This window comes from Gadus macrocephalus, chromosome 4 (assembly GCF_031168955.1).
Source record: "Gadus macrocephalus chromosome 4, ASM3116895v1".
NCBI lineage: Eukaryota > Metazoa > Chordata > Actinopteri > Gadiformes > Gadidae > Gadus > Gadus macrocephalus.
The window spans coordinates 30,654,571-30,673,187 of NC_082385.1; the positions used below are offsets into that span (position 1 = coordinate 30,654,571).

Genomic DNA, 18,617 nt, shown 5'->3' on the forward strand with positions numbered 1-18,617 from the left:
AACCTGGCCAACCACTTGAGCTTTGAGTCTATGGAGGAGTGTGCTGGAGGAGACGTCCCTCTCCAAATCTGTGAATCTTTGTCAGCAGTACACATTTTAAACCCTCTGTGTCAATGTTACATACATTTAGAGAGTTCCCCTCATGTGTACAAATACACAATGCCTCCCTTTATGCAAATAATGTATCAAAACAATTTATTTTTCCTTTTTTTCTCCCTCTGCAAAAGACTGCGATGCCTTTAGAGACCGTAGCACTCATCGCAACGCCACCTCAGAGATTCAGGGTGTGGACACCCCTGGCTCCTCCCACATGTCCAGTCACAGCGAGGAGCTGAAGATTCTGAGCGTCTACGGAAAAGGGGAGGGCCCACTGGCGGAGGACGGCCATGACAGCCTCTTCACCGCGTCTGAAGTGGAGGCCTTGAACTCGCTGTCTGCAGACCACAGCGTGGCCAAGAGCCTGGAGTGCGGCGAGCGGCTGGTCTGCCGCGAGGAGCTGAGTGTGCGGGTAGGAAATCATCTTCTCATTCATCATCCAAAAGAGAGGCTTCCTCTGTTACAACTCTAAAACAAACCCATTGAGCCCACACCTTTATGATTCAGTAAACGTTTTTACACTGCCAAACAGCTTTGCGGTTCTAGGGGCGAGGCTTGGGTAGAGGTGTTGCTGCATTTTCTCTGCAACAGAGACGATGCAGCGATATCAACATGAATAGTTGTAACTGGAGAGGCGGTGAAATCCGCAAGCTGCTTACCATCATGGGATAGAAGGTGAAGCAGTTGCATTTAAAGAAGACGAAAAATGGTAGATCTAAGAGAAAGTACTAGGCAAACTTTCCTTGCAAATGCTTCGTCAGCAAAGTGGTTAGCAAAATAAAGAATATGTTGGGATTTTTGCACTTGTAAATAGTTAATCGCGTTTTAGCCTACACTCAGATGTGAACTCATTCTTGCATGCGAGGGTCTTGAATCAAAAAAATTACATTTATGTTTTTTGCAATTCATTGTAAAAAGTCCTCCAGTGTGTAGCCCCGCCTTCTCCTGTGCACCAAGCAAGCCAGCTCCGAGACGAAGGGGGATTTTATCAGCTTGACAGGGTAAAAATGCCTAATCTGTAGTTAGTGGGGATTGACAACTATTCTGTCAAAATGAAAGAATATGTCTTGTGTGTGTTTCCTTTATGTGGAAAGCAGCAGACCCCAGACACCATTTCAATCAAGGTTGAAGAGGATATTGGTGGAGGCTTGCCCGCCGTAGGTTAGTAATACACATTGCATCTATGCAAGAAAACAACCTTGATGAACTGCGAATGTACTTGATTCTACCCGCGCTAAAAAGCCTTGTCCTCTTTTGAAAAGCATCATGACCAGCGGCTGCTAAAACATGAGTCAAACTTGAAAGTTGCATTTCAAAGATGGAATCAGTCAAGAGCCCAGAAGGGTTTCAAGACGGATGCCACATGAGCTGGTTTATTATTCTCAAACATCAAAGAATTCAAAATGTATAAACGTTAGCTGATCAGCTTACAGGGAAGGATACATTGTCGCTTGTTATTGTCAAAAATAGACTAATTGCGCTTGTCTCTCATGTCATGTTGTGCTCGGATCATTTTGCGCTGGTGCTCGTTCAGTGTCCTCCACCTGGCCCCCACTTGAGCTTTGAGGCTAGTGGGGAGGGTGCTGGAGGATACATCCCTCTCCAAAACTCTGAATCTTTGTCTGCAGTACACATTTTAAACCCTCTTTGTCAATGGTACATGCACGTACTATTAAATAGTTTCAAATGTACAAATACACAGTTCCTCCTTTTATGCAAACAGTGTAACGAAACAATTACTTTCTGTCTTTTTTTTTTTCTCCCTCTGCAGAAGACAACGATGCCTTTGGAGACCGTAGCACGCAGCGCGGCGCCACCTCGGAGAATCTGGGTGTGGACGCCCCTGGCTCCTCCCACATGTCCAGTCACAGCAGGAAGCTCAAGATCCTGAGCGTCTACGGTAAAGGGGAGGGCCCTCTGGCGGTGGACGGCCATGACACCCTCCTCACCGCGTCTGAAGTGGAGGCCCTGAACCCGCTGTCTGCGGACCACAGCGCGGCCAAGAGCCTGGAGCGCGGCGAGCGGCTGGTCCGCCCTGAAGTGCCGAGTGTGCAGGTTGGAAATCATCTTCTTATTCAACATCCGAATGAGAGGCTTCCTGAGCGTCTACGGTAAAGGGGAGGGCCCTCTGGCGGTGGACGGCCATGACACCCTCTTCACCGCGTCAGATGTGAAGGCCCTGAACTCGCTGTCTGCGGACAACAGCGCGGCCAAGAGCCTGGAGCGCGGCGAGCGGCTGGTCCGCCCTGAAGAGCTGCACACACCCATAGAAAGCACACCCCTTTATGATTTTTAAACACTGCCAAATATGCCCGTCTTATGCCCACCTTTTTCCTTGCATGGTCCGCACGTTTACACTAACCGTGGTAATTTACCGGCTTGATTTCGCACCTCAATTTTACCCTCTCAGACCCCACTCATATTGGTGCTTTTCATTTAGATGTAAATGTGATTAGTCAGCTTTGCGGTTCCAGGGAAGGGACTTGGGTAGAGGTGTTGCTGCATTGTCTCTACAACAGAGACAACGCTGCGATTTCAACTTGAGTAGTTATAACTGGAGGATACTGATATCTGCAAGCTGCTGACCATCATGGGAGAGAAGGTGATGCAGTCGCATTTAACCAAGACGGGGAAATATGGTACGATCTACGAGAAAGTACCAGGAGAACTTTCCTTACGATGCTTGGTCAGCAAAGTGGTCAGCCAAATAAAGAATATGTTGTTGATTTTGCGCTTGTAAATAGTGAATCGCGTTTTAGTCTACACTCAGATGTCAACTTATTCTTGCATGCGGGAATGAGTGAATCTAAAGTAAAAAGACATTCGGAGTAGGGATCGACCGATATATCGGTCGGCCGATATTCGCGTTTTTTACGTGTATCGTATCGGCCGATACTCGGCTGATTTTCGCCGATTTTTTTTTATTTATTTTTTTTTAATTTATTTTTTACTTGTTCTACCTCACCTGTTTTTAATATTTGTTAAATATTGTTCATCTACTTGTTCTTACTTGTTCTACTTCACCTGTTTTTACTATTTGTTAAATATTGTTTTTTATATTGAAGTTCAATAAATGTTCCTTTAAAAAATAAATAAAAAATCGGCTCAAGAAAATCGGTATCGGCGTATCGGCTAAGGCTGATGAAAAAATATCGGTATCGTATCGGCCCTAAAAAATCGGTATCGGTCGATTCCTAATTCGGAGTATGCAATTTATTGACAAGACGTGTACTCTCCGTGCATAGCCCCGCCATCTCGAGTGAACCAAGAAAGCTGGCCCCGTGATGAAGGGGGATTTTACCCCCTTGGTTTTACACAGGCAAGACAAGGAATTTGCAGGGCGTGCAAAGCCGCGAACGAACCGGCTTGGCAGTGTAATAATGCATATTGTGTCCTTAGTGCGGATTGACAACTGTTCTGTGCAAATGAAAGGATGTGTCTTGAGTGTGTTTCCTTCTTTATGTGGAAAGCAGCAGACCCCAGACACCATTTCAATCAAGGTTGAAGAGGATATTGGTGGAGGCATGCCCGCTGTAGGTTAGTAATACACATTGCATCCATGCAAGCAAACAATCTTGATAAACTGAGCACGTACTCGAATCTGCCTTCTCAGTAGGAGCCTTTAACCCTTGACCATCCAAAGGGGCGACAAGGAAAATGCATGATCAACAAATAGAAGTTAGAAAGAATTTCATAATATAATTCTTGCAATACACAAGTGTGTACAAAGTACATGCTGTGTACCTTTTGTGAGATGATTAATTAAAAACATTACTTTCTCTCTTTCTGTTTTCCTCTCTGAAGAAGACGACAATGACATTAGAGACTGCAGCACGCAGTGCGGCGCCACCTCGGAGTGTCTGCGTGTGGAAGCCCCTGGCTCCTCCTACATGTCAAGTCACAGCGGGGAGCTGCGCATCCTGAGCGTCTACGGACAAGGGGAGGGCCCACTGGCGGTGGACGGCCATGACACCCTCTTTGCCACGTCTGAACTGGAGGCCTTGAGCTCGCTGTCCTCAGACCACAGCGTGGCCAAGAGCCTGAACTGCAGCGTGCGGCTCGTCCGGCTTGAGGAGCTGACTGGGCATCAGGGCTGCCGCAAGGGCCGGCCCGGTGTCTTGTGTGGAAAGGTTATTCCCAACAATGCCAATATGATCGTCCACATGAGGACTCACTCCGGGGAGAAGCCCTACAAGTGTGACCAATGCACAAAGAGCTTCAGTCTGAAAGGCACCCTGAAGACCCACAAGAGGAGTCACTCCGGGGAGAAGCCCTACAGGTGTGACCAATGCACGAAGAGCTTCAGTATGAAATGCGTCCTGAAGATCCACCTGAGGACTCACACCGGGGAGAAGCTCTACAAGTGTGACCAATGCACGATGCGCTTCAGTCAGAAATGCCACCTGAAGCGCCACATGAGGACTCACTCCGGGGAGAAGCCCTACAAGTGTGACCAATGCACGATGCGCTTCACTCAGAAAGCCAACCTGAAGACCCACATGACGACTCACACCGGCGAGAAGCCATACAGGTGTGACCAATGCACAATCCGCTTCAGTCTGAAAGTCCACCTGAAGCGCCACATGAGGACTCACTCCGTGGAGAAGCCCTACAAGCGTGACCAATGCACGATGCGCTTCAGTCAGAAAGGCACCCTGAAGATCCACCTGAGGACTCACACCGGGGAGAAGCCCTACAAGCGTGACCAATGCACGAAGCGCTTCAGTCAGAAAGGCCCCCTGAAGATCCACATGAGGACTCACACCGGCGAGAAGCCATACAGGTGTGACCAATGCACGATGTGCTTCAGTCTGAAAGACCACCTGAAGCGCCACATGAGGACTCACTCCGTGGAGAAGCCCTACAAGTGTGACCAATGCACAAAGCGCTTCAGTCAGAGCTCCGCCCTGAAGAGCCACATGAGGACCCACACGAACAGGAAGCCCTACAAGTGTGACCAATGCAAGAAGAGCTTCACTCGGAAATGCCACCTGATAATCCACATGAGGACTCACTCCGGGGAGAAGCCCTACAAGTGTGACCAATGCACGAAGTGCTTCAGTCAGCGCTCCACCCTGAAGACACACATGAGGACTCACTCCGGGGAGAAGCCCTACAAGTGTGACCAATGCACGAAGCGCTTCAGTCAGAAAGGCCCCCTGAAGATCCACATGAGGACTCACACCGGCGAGAAGCCATACAGGTGTGACCAATGCACGATGTGCTTCAGTCTGAAAGACCACCTGAAGCGCCACATGAGGACTCACTCCGTGGAGAAGCCCTACAAGTGTGACCAATGCACAAAGCGCTTCAGTCAGAGCTCCGCCCTGAAGAGCCACATGAGGACCCACACGGACAGGAAGCCCTACAAGTGTGACCAATGCAAGAAGAGCTTCACTCGGAAATGCCACCTGATAATCCACATGAGGACTCACTCCGGGGAGAAGCCCTACAAGTGTGACCAATGCACGAAGTGCTTCAGTCAGCGCTCCACCCTGAAGACACACATGAGGACTCACTCCGGGGAGAAGCCCTACAAGTGTGACCAATGCACGAAGCGCTTCAGTCGGAAATGCACCCTGATTAAACACATGAGGACTCACTCCGGGGAGAAGCCCTACAGGTGTGACCAATGCACGAAGCGCTTCCAACGGAAATGCGACCTGAAGATCCACCTGAGGACTCACTCTGGGGAGAAGCCCTGCGTGTGTCTGCAGTGCAACGCCAGCTACAGCGACCCAAGCAGTTCGTGTGTGCACATGCTCAAGCACACTTTGACACGGGGTAGCAGGACGCTTTGATTGAGACCTCTGTCTGGTATTGGTTTAAATTACTACTTTTTGTTTTTCTTTTCATCACGATTAAACGCTTTCAACTTTTGATTTGCTTGCTGTTTTTATAAATTTATGTTTGTGTTGAATAACTTATTTCTAGGACACTTTTGACAGCAAAATATTTGATTTAATGTAGTGCTTGATCAGGGGAAGATACAGGCAGCAAAGTTACAAAGCATACAGTCAATGAGACGATGGGTGTACATGATTCTTATAGGAAACGTTCACATCGTGGGTAAATACAAAGGAAACAAAGGTCAGGGGGAGGGGCCTTCGTGGAGTTTAGGATTGGCCAGAGGAGAGACCAAGTTAAATAGGGTGAACAATATGGGTGAAGTGGACATTGGCTGCAAGACAGTTAAAGGAATCTACACAACAAAGCATTATTCTAACGGGACAAAGTCAGAAGATTCCTAGCATTGGTCACCCTTCACTCCCTGTTTGCAGCGGCGGCTGGTGATCCAATTCGTGGGTGGGGTGCAGTAATGGACGGGGGTCCTCCCCAAGAAAATATAGATTTGGTTTCTGGGATGCCCACTAGCTAAAAATGTATTCTGTTTTATAGCCTACATCCTGACGTGCAGGGCCTGGACAAGCTTACGCTGCTTTCACTTGCATTCCACTAGCCATTGCTATTTGACCCATGGTTGTTATTCTGATATTGAGGCATATCATGATCAATGTCCTATAGTGTTTTACCCGATTCTCAAGGTCTATTTCAAATGCACTTTGTGACCGTTGTATAATTTTTCTTTTTAAATACTATACCGAAAGACTTAATTAATATGTAACTTACTCGTTCCTTTTAAGTATAACATTGCGTGATTGAGGAGTCCAATTCCTCCACTGAAATGGGTAGAAAGTGCTTTTACGGCTCTCTGCTAATTAACAAACTATCACTTCTCTCTGCATGTAGTTATGTTGCGCAATGCACAAATGCTGCTGAGGGAGGTATCCTATTTGATTTATTGGCTGAATTGTCCAATCAAATTACTACAATGAGTTGAAACACAAGACACAGTGTAGTGTCAAGTGTTTCTTTAATACTCTTGGTAGGATAACAAACCTACCATGATTAATCGTTCCTTATGTCGTGTGGTCATATACAGAGGTTGGGTTAGTGTCGGGTCTTCTTTTTCTGTTTGCTAATTATTTTGGTGTGTGTGTGTGTGTTGACGTGTGTCCCGATAGGACTCACTATATTGATGCACCTAGCCGTTCCAGAATCACTCCAGAATCATGCTGTGACACCAAGCTGTCAACAAGGTCACCATACATATATATGTGTGCCTTATATATCTTATGATAAAGTGAATTGATTACTTTATATCTTCTTGTGTGCCTTATATATCTTATGATAAAGTGATTTGCTTACTTTATATCTTCTTGTGTGCCTTATGTATCTTATGATAAAGTAAATTGCTTACTTTATATATTCTTATGTGGTAAATTGTGTGCCTTAAAATGTCTTATCATAGAGCCAACTGTTTACTTTATATACCCTTTTTATGTAGTAAATTGAATGCTGAAACATATCTCCTCGTGGAGAAACATTAGAGGAATACAAAGAACGTGTGTCCCTTTAGACCCCATGATATGGGAACACGTGATAAACATTTGCATGATTTCAAGCTTCTTGTGTTGCCCCTCGGGCAAAATAAGGGAAAGTACTTGGAAACATATAACAAAAGAGCTTTTGTTACCAAAAGAGTTAAGCAGAGAGATCTGCGAGGAGAGCCTCAGTGAGTGCTTGGGTGTTATTCTGATGATACCAACTGGTGTGGTGTCGTGTGATCTGCTCTCCTCTGCTTTTCTGCTCTGTGGCCTACAGTTTTCATCTTAAGGACACTGATACCGCCGCGCTCGGTTCAGACTCCTTTCTATTTTAGCATTGGTCCTCGGAGAAACCCCTTCCCCGAACCAGTCGGAAAGTGTGGGTGTGGTTTGAGAAGGAATCCACTTTAGCATTAGTTTAGTCTTTGTTGGTCCTCGGAGAAACCCCTTCCCCGAACCAGTCGGAAAGTATTGGTCTGGTTTGAGAAGGAATCCGCTTTAGCATTAGTTTAGTCTTTATTGGTCCTCGGAGAAACCCCTTCCCCGACCCAGTCGGAAAGTGTTGGTCTGGTTTGAGAAGGAATCCGCTTTAGCCTTAGTTTAGTCTTTATTGGTCCATGGAGAAACCCCTTCCCCGACCCAGTCGGAAAGTGTTGGTCTGGTTTGAGAAGGAATCCGCTTTAGCCTTAGTTAGGTGTCTTGAACACACCAAAAGTTATCGCTTTGAGAGACATGGCTCAAAAACAATAATTAAATCAGAAATCAACAAGGTGTGGCAAGAACAATGGGATAGGGAAAATAAGGGTCGGTTCCTGCATAGAATTCAGAGGCAGGTGGTAACAAGGAGACATGGCTACTGGAACAGAAGATGTGAGGTTATCATCACAAGACTACGCATAGTCAAGACTACATGTCTTAACCATGAACATCATAGGCAAACATGAAACAGGGGTCTGTCCTAAATGTAATGGAAGATAGACAGTGGAGCATGTTTTACTGCAATGTGAAGCATACAATTTGGAGAGTGTTGGAAAATGTTAAAGCATTGGGTCAAATAAGCTTGACCTTGGAGGGTGTACTCTCCTTTTCCACACTCAGACCACCAGCATGGAAAAATGTTATGGCGTACCCAAAAGCAACAGGTTTATTTGACAGACTATAATTTATTTATTTTTTTCATTTATTAATTTAGGGTTTGTTTTATTATCTGTTGTTTTCTATTTATATGATTTTGTTTATTTGCTTTTGTTCTTCAGAATTAATAACGTATAACCTCCATCGATGCTCAAAACCAGAAGGGTAGGAATTTGGAATTTATTGTGAAGAAACTACAAGAGGCTATTATTAAAATAGAAGAATGGTCGTTTAAATGGGGATTTAAATTTTCCATAGATAAAACAATGACAATGTTCTTTGCAAGGAAAATAATTGTTGGTAATTTAAAACTTAGATTATGTGATCAAGAATTGGATAGAGTACAACAACTCAAATTTCTGGGTTTGCGGTTTGATGAAAGAATTACATGGAATGTACACATTCAGAAAATAGAGAGAACATCACTAAAAACATTTATGTAGGATTAACCAGATCAGTATTAGATTCTGGTTGCATAGAGTGTGGATCTGCAGCAAACACATCTCTGAAAAGGTTAGATAATATTCAAAATCAGGCTTTGAGACTATTCTCATGTGCTATTTGAACGACCCCAACATCAGCATTACGAGTGGAAATGGTAGAAATGCCACTGGAATTAAGGAAAACACAGCTATCTGTAAACTACTGGGTTAATTTAAAAGGTCATAATGAAGATCATCCAACACAAGATATACTGAAACAATGTTGGGAAAAGGAGAGAAGAGAAACAAAAAGTTTCGGATAAATAATTGAGCAGAAAGCAAAATAACTTGAAGTTAATGAAATAAATATTTGTCCAAAGGTACCACTCTCAGTAATACATACATGGATACTTTCTGATCCTATTGGTGATCTCACATTGCTTGACAAAAAGAAAAAAGATAAGGAATTTATTTTACACCCACAAGTAATAAAGACATATATAGATAGTAACTATTATAGTTGGGATCGGATTTATACAGATGCTTCAAAGAACTCAGCTAACAAAGTCGGTTCCAGAGTTCAGCATTAAAATTTCCAAACGAATCAGTGATGGACTGTTGGTGTATACAGGAGAGATGACGGGAAATTTGTTAGCATTACAATGGGTTGAGGAGGTGAGACCTTTGATATGTAATATGCTCTGAATCCAGTTCTTCATTAATCAGCTTGAAGGATAACAAATCAGAGGGAAGACCAGATGTTTTCATTGAAATGCAGCAAACATTACGGTAGGCCTACATAAAATTCAACTGATGGGACTAATGGTGCGTTTTAATATCCATCCGTCTCGGAGCTCCGAGGACGTTGCCTAGCGACACGCACAAACACGCCCCTTTTCCTCGGAAGTCGATCTCGCCATCTCGTTTGAACTCAGCGGTGACCGAGCGAGGCTTCCGAGATAGAATTGAAGATGGATGCGCCCAGTGTGACATTCAGTGAACTGTTTTCATTGTGTTTGGACCGCTTTGGTGGTTTAAATCGCAATTTCAATCACTCGTATTGCTGTAATAACTTACATATGCAGATGATACATTGAAACATGAAATTAAGTGAAAATTTTAGAAGTTCAAATGGCTGCGTTTTCGTACGGTGAAAACGCACCGTTTCATTTATATTATTTCGTAGTCCTGAAATAATATAAATGAAAATAGTAGTAGTAGTCGGCCAATGCTACCGCAAGCAATAGCTTTCCGGGTGGCGTCCATGTTTTTCTCCGACGACCTACGCTCAAAACATAATAAAACGATTTTAGTGTGGGCGTGGCGTCCGATCCGAGATCCGAGTCGGCTCGCAGAGAATACTCGAACGCACCATAAGTATAATATACCGGCGCATATAGGAATGAAAGGAAATGAAGTAGCTGACAAATGTGCAAAGGAAGCAACAAAAATAAATCATATTGACATCATGGTTTCCTTTAATAAAACGGAAATGAAATCTACAATCAAGTATAAATTGGAAGAAAGGTGGCAAAAGCAGTGGGAAGAAGAGAGAAAAGGAAGGTGGTTACACAGAATTGAAAGAAAAGTATGCGTGATGAGAAGCACGGGGAGAACCCGGAAAGAGGAAACAATAATATCCAGGTTACGCTTTGGTCATACAAGATTAAACAGTACATTATTTAAAATAGGAAAACACAATCCAGGAAGATGTGAATATTGTAATGAAGAAGAAACTTTAGAACATGTTATGCTTGATAATTGTCAAAAATTTGATGCTGAGAGAAGGGAACTGATATTGAATCTTAAAGAAATTAGGTTGAATTTTAAGAAGAAGAAGAAGAAGAAGAAGAAGAAAAAGAAGATCCAAACCAAACAGTAGGTGGCGGTAATGCTCCATATAGTTTTGCAAGGCGCCAATAAACTCAGAAGAAGAAGAAGAAGAAGAAGAAGCAGCATCTCCAAACCAAACAGTAGGTAGCGGTAATGCTCCATATCGTTTTGCAATTTGCCAATAAACTCAAAAGTAGAAGAAGAAGAAGAAGCATCTCTAAACCAAACCGTAGGTGCCGGTAATGCTCCATATCGTTTTGCAAGTCGCCAATAAACTCAGAAGAAGAAGAAGGCATCATGGCTCGGAAACGTGCGAAGCATGGCAGTTGCTCAGTGTTTGGATGCTCAAATGAACACACAACTCTATTTTTAGTTCCTTCATCCGAGCCTCTGAAGAACCAGTGGGTTAATTTTATTGTCTCTGGAAATGCACCAGTCTGCGCCAAACATTTCTCTGACGACTGCTTCCTCAACTTGGGCCAATACAGAGCTGGACTTGCTCAATGTCTCAAGATCAAGTCTGGATCAGTACCAACTCTCCTCGGCTCAGCTACAAACCTCGAAAAAGTAAGTTAACTAACGCCATATCATTGTGTTGCTTTACGGTATATGGTTACCTTGTTAGCATTTATAATGTTGCTGAAGCAATGGCTGTACAGCACAGCCCAGTTACTGTTGCTTATGTAAAGGTAGATGGCATCAGACACACACACACACACACACACACACACACACACACACACACACACACACACACACACACACACACACACACACACACACACACACACACACACACACACACACACACACACGGAGAGTAACGCGAGTGTTGTCCACCTCTTTGTTATTTGGATCACCGTTCTTAATGAGTGTGCACCTTGGGGATCTGGGGGATCATCTGATTCCAATCAAAGGGTTATAAGCAAATTTTTGCAGAGCTTGAAGTCATCGTATTGAGATGGTGAGATTAGCTTTTCAGATACATAAAATATGTAAAGAAATAAATTATGTAATATAATTTGACCATTTTATAGATCAAATTTTAAGTATTAGGCTAATGCAATTCACTTAACATTCTTATCTTATATCTTCTTACAACTTGCACCTGGAATATATACAAAGTAATAAATTGAGTACTGATTTGACCTTGTTTTCTCTACACAGGCCAGCTCATCAAGGGCTTACATTCAGCAGCTTCTCTCAAGGGATGTTGCCTGCCAGACAGACCACCTGGAAACACATACTGTAGGCACACAGCTATCCTTCAACACTTTGCAGCCCCATTTTAAAAGTGAAGGTATGTACTTTCAAACTTGAGTACATATACTTTTGATGTAGTAGATTCTAGAAAGCACAGATTCTAGGCTGATGCTAGATTCTACCTGCGCTAAAAGGCCTGGTCCTCTTTGGAAAAGCATCATGACCAGCGCCCTGATAAAACACAAGTCACATTTCAAAGATTAAATCAGTCAAGAGCCCAGAAGGGTTTCAAGACAGATGCCACATGAGCTGGTTTATCATTCTCAAACATCAATGAATTCACGATATATATATATGTTTGCTGATCAGCTTACAGGGAAGGACACGTTGTCACTTGTTATTGTGTTCGTTGAGTTTCCTCCAACGAACACAATAACACAAAAAAAGTTTGTTGAGTTTCCTCCAACTGGTCACCCGCTTGAGCTTTGAGTCTAGGGAGGAGGGTGCTGGAGGAGACATCACTCCCCAAAAGTGTGAATCTGTGTCTGCAGGAAACATTTTAAACCCTCTGGGTCAATGTTAAATACACATACATTCAAATAGTTCCTTTCACGTGTACAAATACACTTCCTCCTTTTATGCAAATAATGTATCAAAACAATTACTCTTTATTCTCTTTTTTTTCTCCCTCTGCAGAATGCTGCGATGCCTTTGGAGACCGTAGCACTCAGCGCAACGCCACCTCGGAGAGTCTGGGTCTGGACGCCCCTGGCTCCTCCCACATGTCCAGTCACAGCGGGGAGCTGAAGATTCTGAGCGTCTACGGAAAAGGGGAGGGCCCTCTGGCGACGGACGGCCATGACACCCTCTTCACGGCGTCAGAAGTTGAGGACCTGAACTCGCTGTCTGCGGACCACAGCGTGGCCAAGAGCCTGGAGCGCGGCGAGCGGCTGGTCCGCCGCAAGGAGCTGAGGGTAAAGGTTGGAAATCATCTTCCTATTCACCATCCAAAAGAGAGGCTTCCTCTGTTACAAGTCTAGCACACACCCTTAGATTATAACACCTTCATGATTCAATGTGTCTCAAGTAGGGATTAATTTTTCTGTGCAAATGAAAGAATATGTCTTGTGTGTGTTTCCTTCTTCATGTGGAAAGCAGCAGACCCCAGACACCATTTCAATCAAGGTTGAAGAGGATATTGGTGGAGGCTTGCCCGCTGTAGGTTAGTAAGACACATTGCATCTATGTAAGCAAACAACCTGGATCAGCTGAGAATGTACTCGATTCTATCTGCGCTAAAAAGCGTGGTCCTCTTTGGAAAAGCATCATGACCAGAGCCCTGCTTAAACACGAGGACTACTTATGCATTTTATAGTAGAATGATTTACAACTTCTTCATGGCGGACAGGTGCAGGAATGCTGAATCAGAGTATTGATAAAACAGGTGATTGGAAACAACAGATGTCATGGGTGTCTTAATGACCTCCTCCGTATCCTTAAAGGGCGGAGATATAGCGGTGCCTTCTCAGCTTGAGCCTTTGACCCCCCACCCCCCCCCTCCCTCCGGAGGGGAATAGGGAAAATGTATAGTCAACAAATAGTCAAAATGTAATTCTTCCAATACACACAGCGTGTACATACTGTATCCCTTTGTGCAAATAATGAATTAAAACCTTTCATTTCCCTCTGTCTTTGTTTTCCTCTCTGAAGAAGACGGCAGTGACATTAGAGACTGCAGCACGCAGCGCGGCGCCACCTCGGAGAGTCTGCGTGTGGACGCCCCTGGCTCCTCCCACATGTCAAGTCACAGCGGGGAGCTGCGCATCCTGAGCGTTTACGGACAAGGGGAGGGCCCACTGGCGGTGGACGGCCATGACACCCTCTTTGCCACGTCAGAACTGGAGGCCTTGAGCTCGCTGTCCGCTGACCACAGCGTGGCCAAGAGCCTGAACTGCAGCGTGCGGCTCGTCCGCCTTGAGGAGCTGACTGGGCATCAGGGCGGCCGCAAGGGCCGGCCCGGTGTCTTGTGTGGAAAGGTTATTCCCAACAATGCCGATATGATTGTCCACATGACGACCCACACTGACGAGAAGCGGTATGGGTGCGAACAATGCACGAAGCGCTTCCAAAAGCAAAGAGACCTGAAGATCCACATGAGGATTCACTCCGGGGAGAAGCCCTACCAGTGTGACCAATGCAGTAAGCGCTTCCTTCGGAAAGATGCCCTAAAGATCCACATGAGGACTCACTCCGGGGAGAAGCCCTACAAGTGTGACCAATGCTTGAAGCGCTATCAACAGAGTGGCCACCTGAGGATTCACATGAGGACCCACACTGGCGAGGAGCCCTACAGGTGTGACCAATGCATGAAGCGCTTCAGAGAGGGCACCAAGCTAAAGATTCACATGAGGACCCACACTGGCGAGAAGCCCTACAGTTGTGACCAATGCACGAAGCGCTTCAGTCAGAGCTTCGACCTGAAGATCCACATGAGGACTCACACCAGGGAGAAGCCCTACAGGTGTGACCAATGCATGAAGTGCTTCAGTCAGAGATCTGCCCTGAAGTCCCACATGAGGACTCACTCCAGCGAGAAGCCATACAGGTGTGACCAATGCACGAGGCGCTTCAGTTGGAAAGGCCCCCTGAAGATCCACATGAGGACTCACTCTGGGGAGAAGCCCTGCGTGTGTCTGCACTGCAACGCCAGCTTCAGCGACCCAAGCAATTTGCGTGTGCACATGCTCAAGCACACTTTGGCACGGGGTAACGGGACGCTTTGATTGTGACCTCTGTCCTGTATTGGTTGAAATTACTGCTTTTTGTTTTTCTTTTCATTACGATTAAATGCTTACCAAATTTTGATTTGCTTTGTTTTTATTAATAATTGATGTCTGTGTTGAATAACTTATTTTTAGGACAAAGATGATTGAAGATGATCCATTTTTAAAGGTCCCTGGTTAAATGTCTAGTTCTCAGTGATGCTCAGTTTAAGCCGGTCCTTCCTCTAGAATGCAGCATTATTCTAACGGGACAAAGTCAGAAGATTCCTAGCATTGGTCCCCCTTCACTCCCTGTTTTCGGCGGCGGCTGGTGATCCAATTCGTGGGTGGGGTGCAGTAATGGACGGGGGTCCTCTCCAAGAAAATATAGAATTCGTTTCTGGGATGCCCACTAGCTAAAAATGTATTCTGATTCATAGCCTACATCCTGACTTGCAGGGCCTGGACAAGCTTACACTGCTTTCACTTTCATTCCACTAGTCATTGCTATTTGACCCATGGTTGTTATTCTGATATTGAGGCATATCAAGATCAATGTCCTATAGTGTTTTACCGGAGTCTCAAGGTCAATTTCAAATGCTGTTTGGGACCTTTTTTTTTTTTATATGCTACATGCCAAATCACTTAATTATTATGTAATTTACTTGTTCCTTTTAAGTATAACATTGCATGAGGAGTCCAATTCCTCCACTGAAATGGGTAGAAAGTGCCTTTACAACTCTGCTAGTTAACTATCGGTCACTTCTCTCTGCATATAGTTATGTTGTGCAATGCACGAATGCTGCTGAGGGAGGTATCCTATTTGATTCATTGGCTGAATTGTCCAATCAGCTTCAAATTACTACAATGTGCTGAAATACAAGACAGTGTTACAGTAGTGACATGTGATTCTTCTGAGTAATTCAGTTACTGTGGGGAAGGGAGAACAAGCCTATCTTGATAAATTCTTCATTATGTTGTGTGTTCATTAACAGGGGTAGGGTTCGTGTTGGGTCTTTCTTCTTTTTACTTGCTGTGTGTGTGGGTGTGTGTTTGTGTGTGTGTGTGTGTGTCTCTCTCTCTCGCTGCAGTTCAGACGGTGAACTGCAACGAGGAGGATTCACCGCCCCCTAGTTGTTCCACATGCATTAACTTTGATATGTATTTGATCTGTCCTTCATCAAATAGGCACCTGTATATTCAACAAACCACCAATAAGAACCAATGCAAAAGGCTTAAAATGTACCACTATAGCAAAACAAAAACAAATCTTTGGAAAAAAAAATAATGAATTGTTACGAGCTGGAGCAGTGAATTTCTGTTTTTCTTTTCTGGTTTGATGGTTTCGGTAAATCTGTTCAAATATTGTGTTATTGTTTGGTCCAAAAGCTTTGATTTGTTTTAACATACGAGCTGAACATCATAATTAAAAAAAAAAACGGTATTATTTGAACTTTATTATTTATTGCGTAGGATTTATTTTTTTACATTTTAATGCTCATTCTTTTGTTTGAAGAATTTTTAACCATGTTCAATTAAAAAAAAAGGAAATTACGGGGAAAGGTTACTTCCACTTTCTCTAATTTTGTCCGCCCAGATTATTTGTCCCGACCGCCCACGAGAAAATGAGTTACGAACGTGTACACATAGTTCTTTCCTTCAGAGAGACACCATGGCTCGCAAATGAGCGAAGCATCGCAGTTGCTCAGTGTTTGGATGTACAAATTAACACAAAAGTCTATGATTCTTTCCTTCATCCGAGCCTCTGAAGAACCAGTGGGTTAATTTTATTGTCTCTGGAAATGCGCCAGTCTGCGCCAATCATTTCACTGACTACTGCTTCCTCAACTTGGGCCAATACAGAGCTGGACTTGCTCAACGTCTGAAAATGAAGACTGTATTAGTACCAACTCTCCACGGCTCAGCTACAAACCTCGAAAAAGTAAGTTAACTAACGCCATATCATTGTGTTGCTTTACTGTATATGGTTACCTTGTTAGCATTATAATGTTGCTTTAGCATTAGCGCTACAGCTAACGGCCAAGTTACTATCGCTAATGCTACGGTAGATAGCATCAGTTATGTGTGTAAATACCATGGACCTATTAAAGCAAGGACAGCGGACTAAAACATGGCCCCCCAATTCATTCCTATAATACACACAATGTAAGTCGAGTGTGCACCTTAGCAAGCAAGGGGCATCACACGAGAATGGGCACAATTCAACAAAGGGACTACAGGCACTGATCTCTACTGCTTGGATACCAACGGAATGCAATGTTTAACAATGTCTGCTCACCATACAACAAACGAATACAACTGTATTTTACCGGCCACTGGACCGCAGTAGTTCTAGCGTTTTACTGATGAGGAGATGATCGACCTGTTAAACTCACCCTAAATACGGTGCGTTCCAGGCATCCCGTTTTTTCATACCCTTCTACCCTCTTGTACTCCCAGTTTTAGCTGGTTATTTACGGGCAAAAAAATGTACCTGGAAGGCACTAAATGTACCTGCCGCTTTTCCACTGCATGGTACCAGCTCGACACGACTCGACTCGACTCAGCTTGCATTTTTTGCGTTTCCACCGCGAAAACATGGTACCTGGTACCTGAAGTGGTATCACTTTGAGACATAAAGATTATTCAGATCAACAAAGCATACATTACGGGATTCGAACTCGTAACATTTTGGGGAAAAAATATTTCAAGTCGAAATTCCATTCCATTGTGCCGTTGAGCCAGATATTGGATCAGCTGCAATACTAAATAACGCAACTAGTCTTCTCCCTAAGAGCAGGAGGCAGCCAGATCAACTTGTGACCCGACTGTCCATGCTATTATAGACCATGGTATGTGTCTCGTTTACAAAAAGAAGAGGCCATTACACCAGTTATTCAAAACCTAATGTTGTGTTTCCCTCCACTGCCTACAACCCAGCCAAAAACACTGTTATGCACGCTCTTTCACTACCATTTCGGTCGCCTGATGTGGCGTAGTCTCTTGCTCTGGGTCGTCTCTAAGCAAAGCAGCAAGCTCGAGAATCAATGTGACGCAAGGCAGTATCACTCTGAGACACAACGTTTATTCAGATCAACAAAGCATACCTACAGATCGTCCAAGGGATTATAGGCCTAACGCCCCTGACTAGTAATTTCTGTAAAATATACGAGCGAAGTGGTAATGGATAGAAAAAAAAGATCTGTTAAAAGATTTAGGGAAGTCAAGTATAGGGATGTGTTTTGGTAAGGTCGGTTATACCAGAAAAGTCTCCTGGCCATTTCCATCCATTGCCATTTTGCTCGTATACTTTACTAAAATAACTAGTCAGGGGCGTTAGACCTATCATCCCTTGGACGATCTGTAGGTATGCTTTGTTGATCTGAATAAACGTTATGTCTCAGAGTGATACTGCCTTGCGTCACATTGATTCTCGAGCTTGCTGCTTTGCTTAGAGACGACCCAGAGCAAGAGACTACACCACATCAGGCGACCGAAATGGTAGCGAAAAAGCGCGCATAAGAGTGTTTTTGGCTGGGTTGTAGGCAGTGGAGGGAAACACAACATTAGGTTTTGAATAACTGGTGTAATGGCCTCTTCTTTTTGTAAACGAGACACATACCATGGTCTATAATAGCATGGACAGTCGGGTCACAAGTTGATCTGGCTGCCTCCTGCTCTTAGGAATAAGACTAGTTGTGTTATTTAGTACTGCAGCTGATCCAATATCTGGCTCAACGGCACAATGGAATGGAATCTCAACTTGAAATACTTTCCCC

General features: G+C 44.2%; 1 protein-coding gene across 1 annotated transcript; it reads left to right on the forward strand.

Annotated features, from left to right (window-relative positions):
- Positions 1 to 1,840: 1,840 nt before the first annotated feature.
- On the forward strand, positions 1,841 to 14,941 carry LOC132455298 (zinc finger protein 271-like). Its single transcript, XM_060049145.1, has 2 exons — positions 1,841 to 5,841; positions 14,216 to 14,941. Exons 1-2 carry the CDS (start codon positions 3,987 to 3,989, stop codon positions 14,857 to 14,859), a joined length of 2,499 nt encoding a protein of 832 aa, XP_059905128.1. The 5' UTR covers positions 1,841 to 3,986; the 3' UTR covers positions 14,860 to 14,941.
- The last annotated feature ends 3,676 nt before the right edge of the window (positions 14,942 to 18,617 follow it).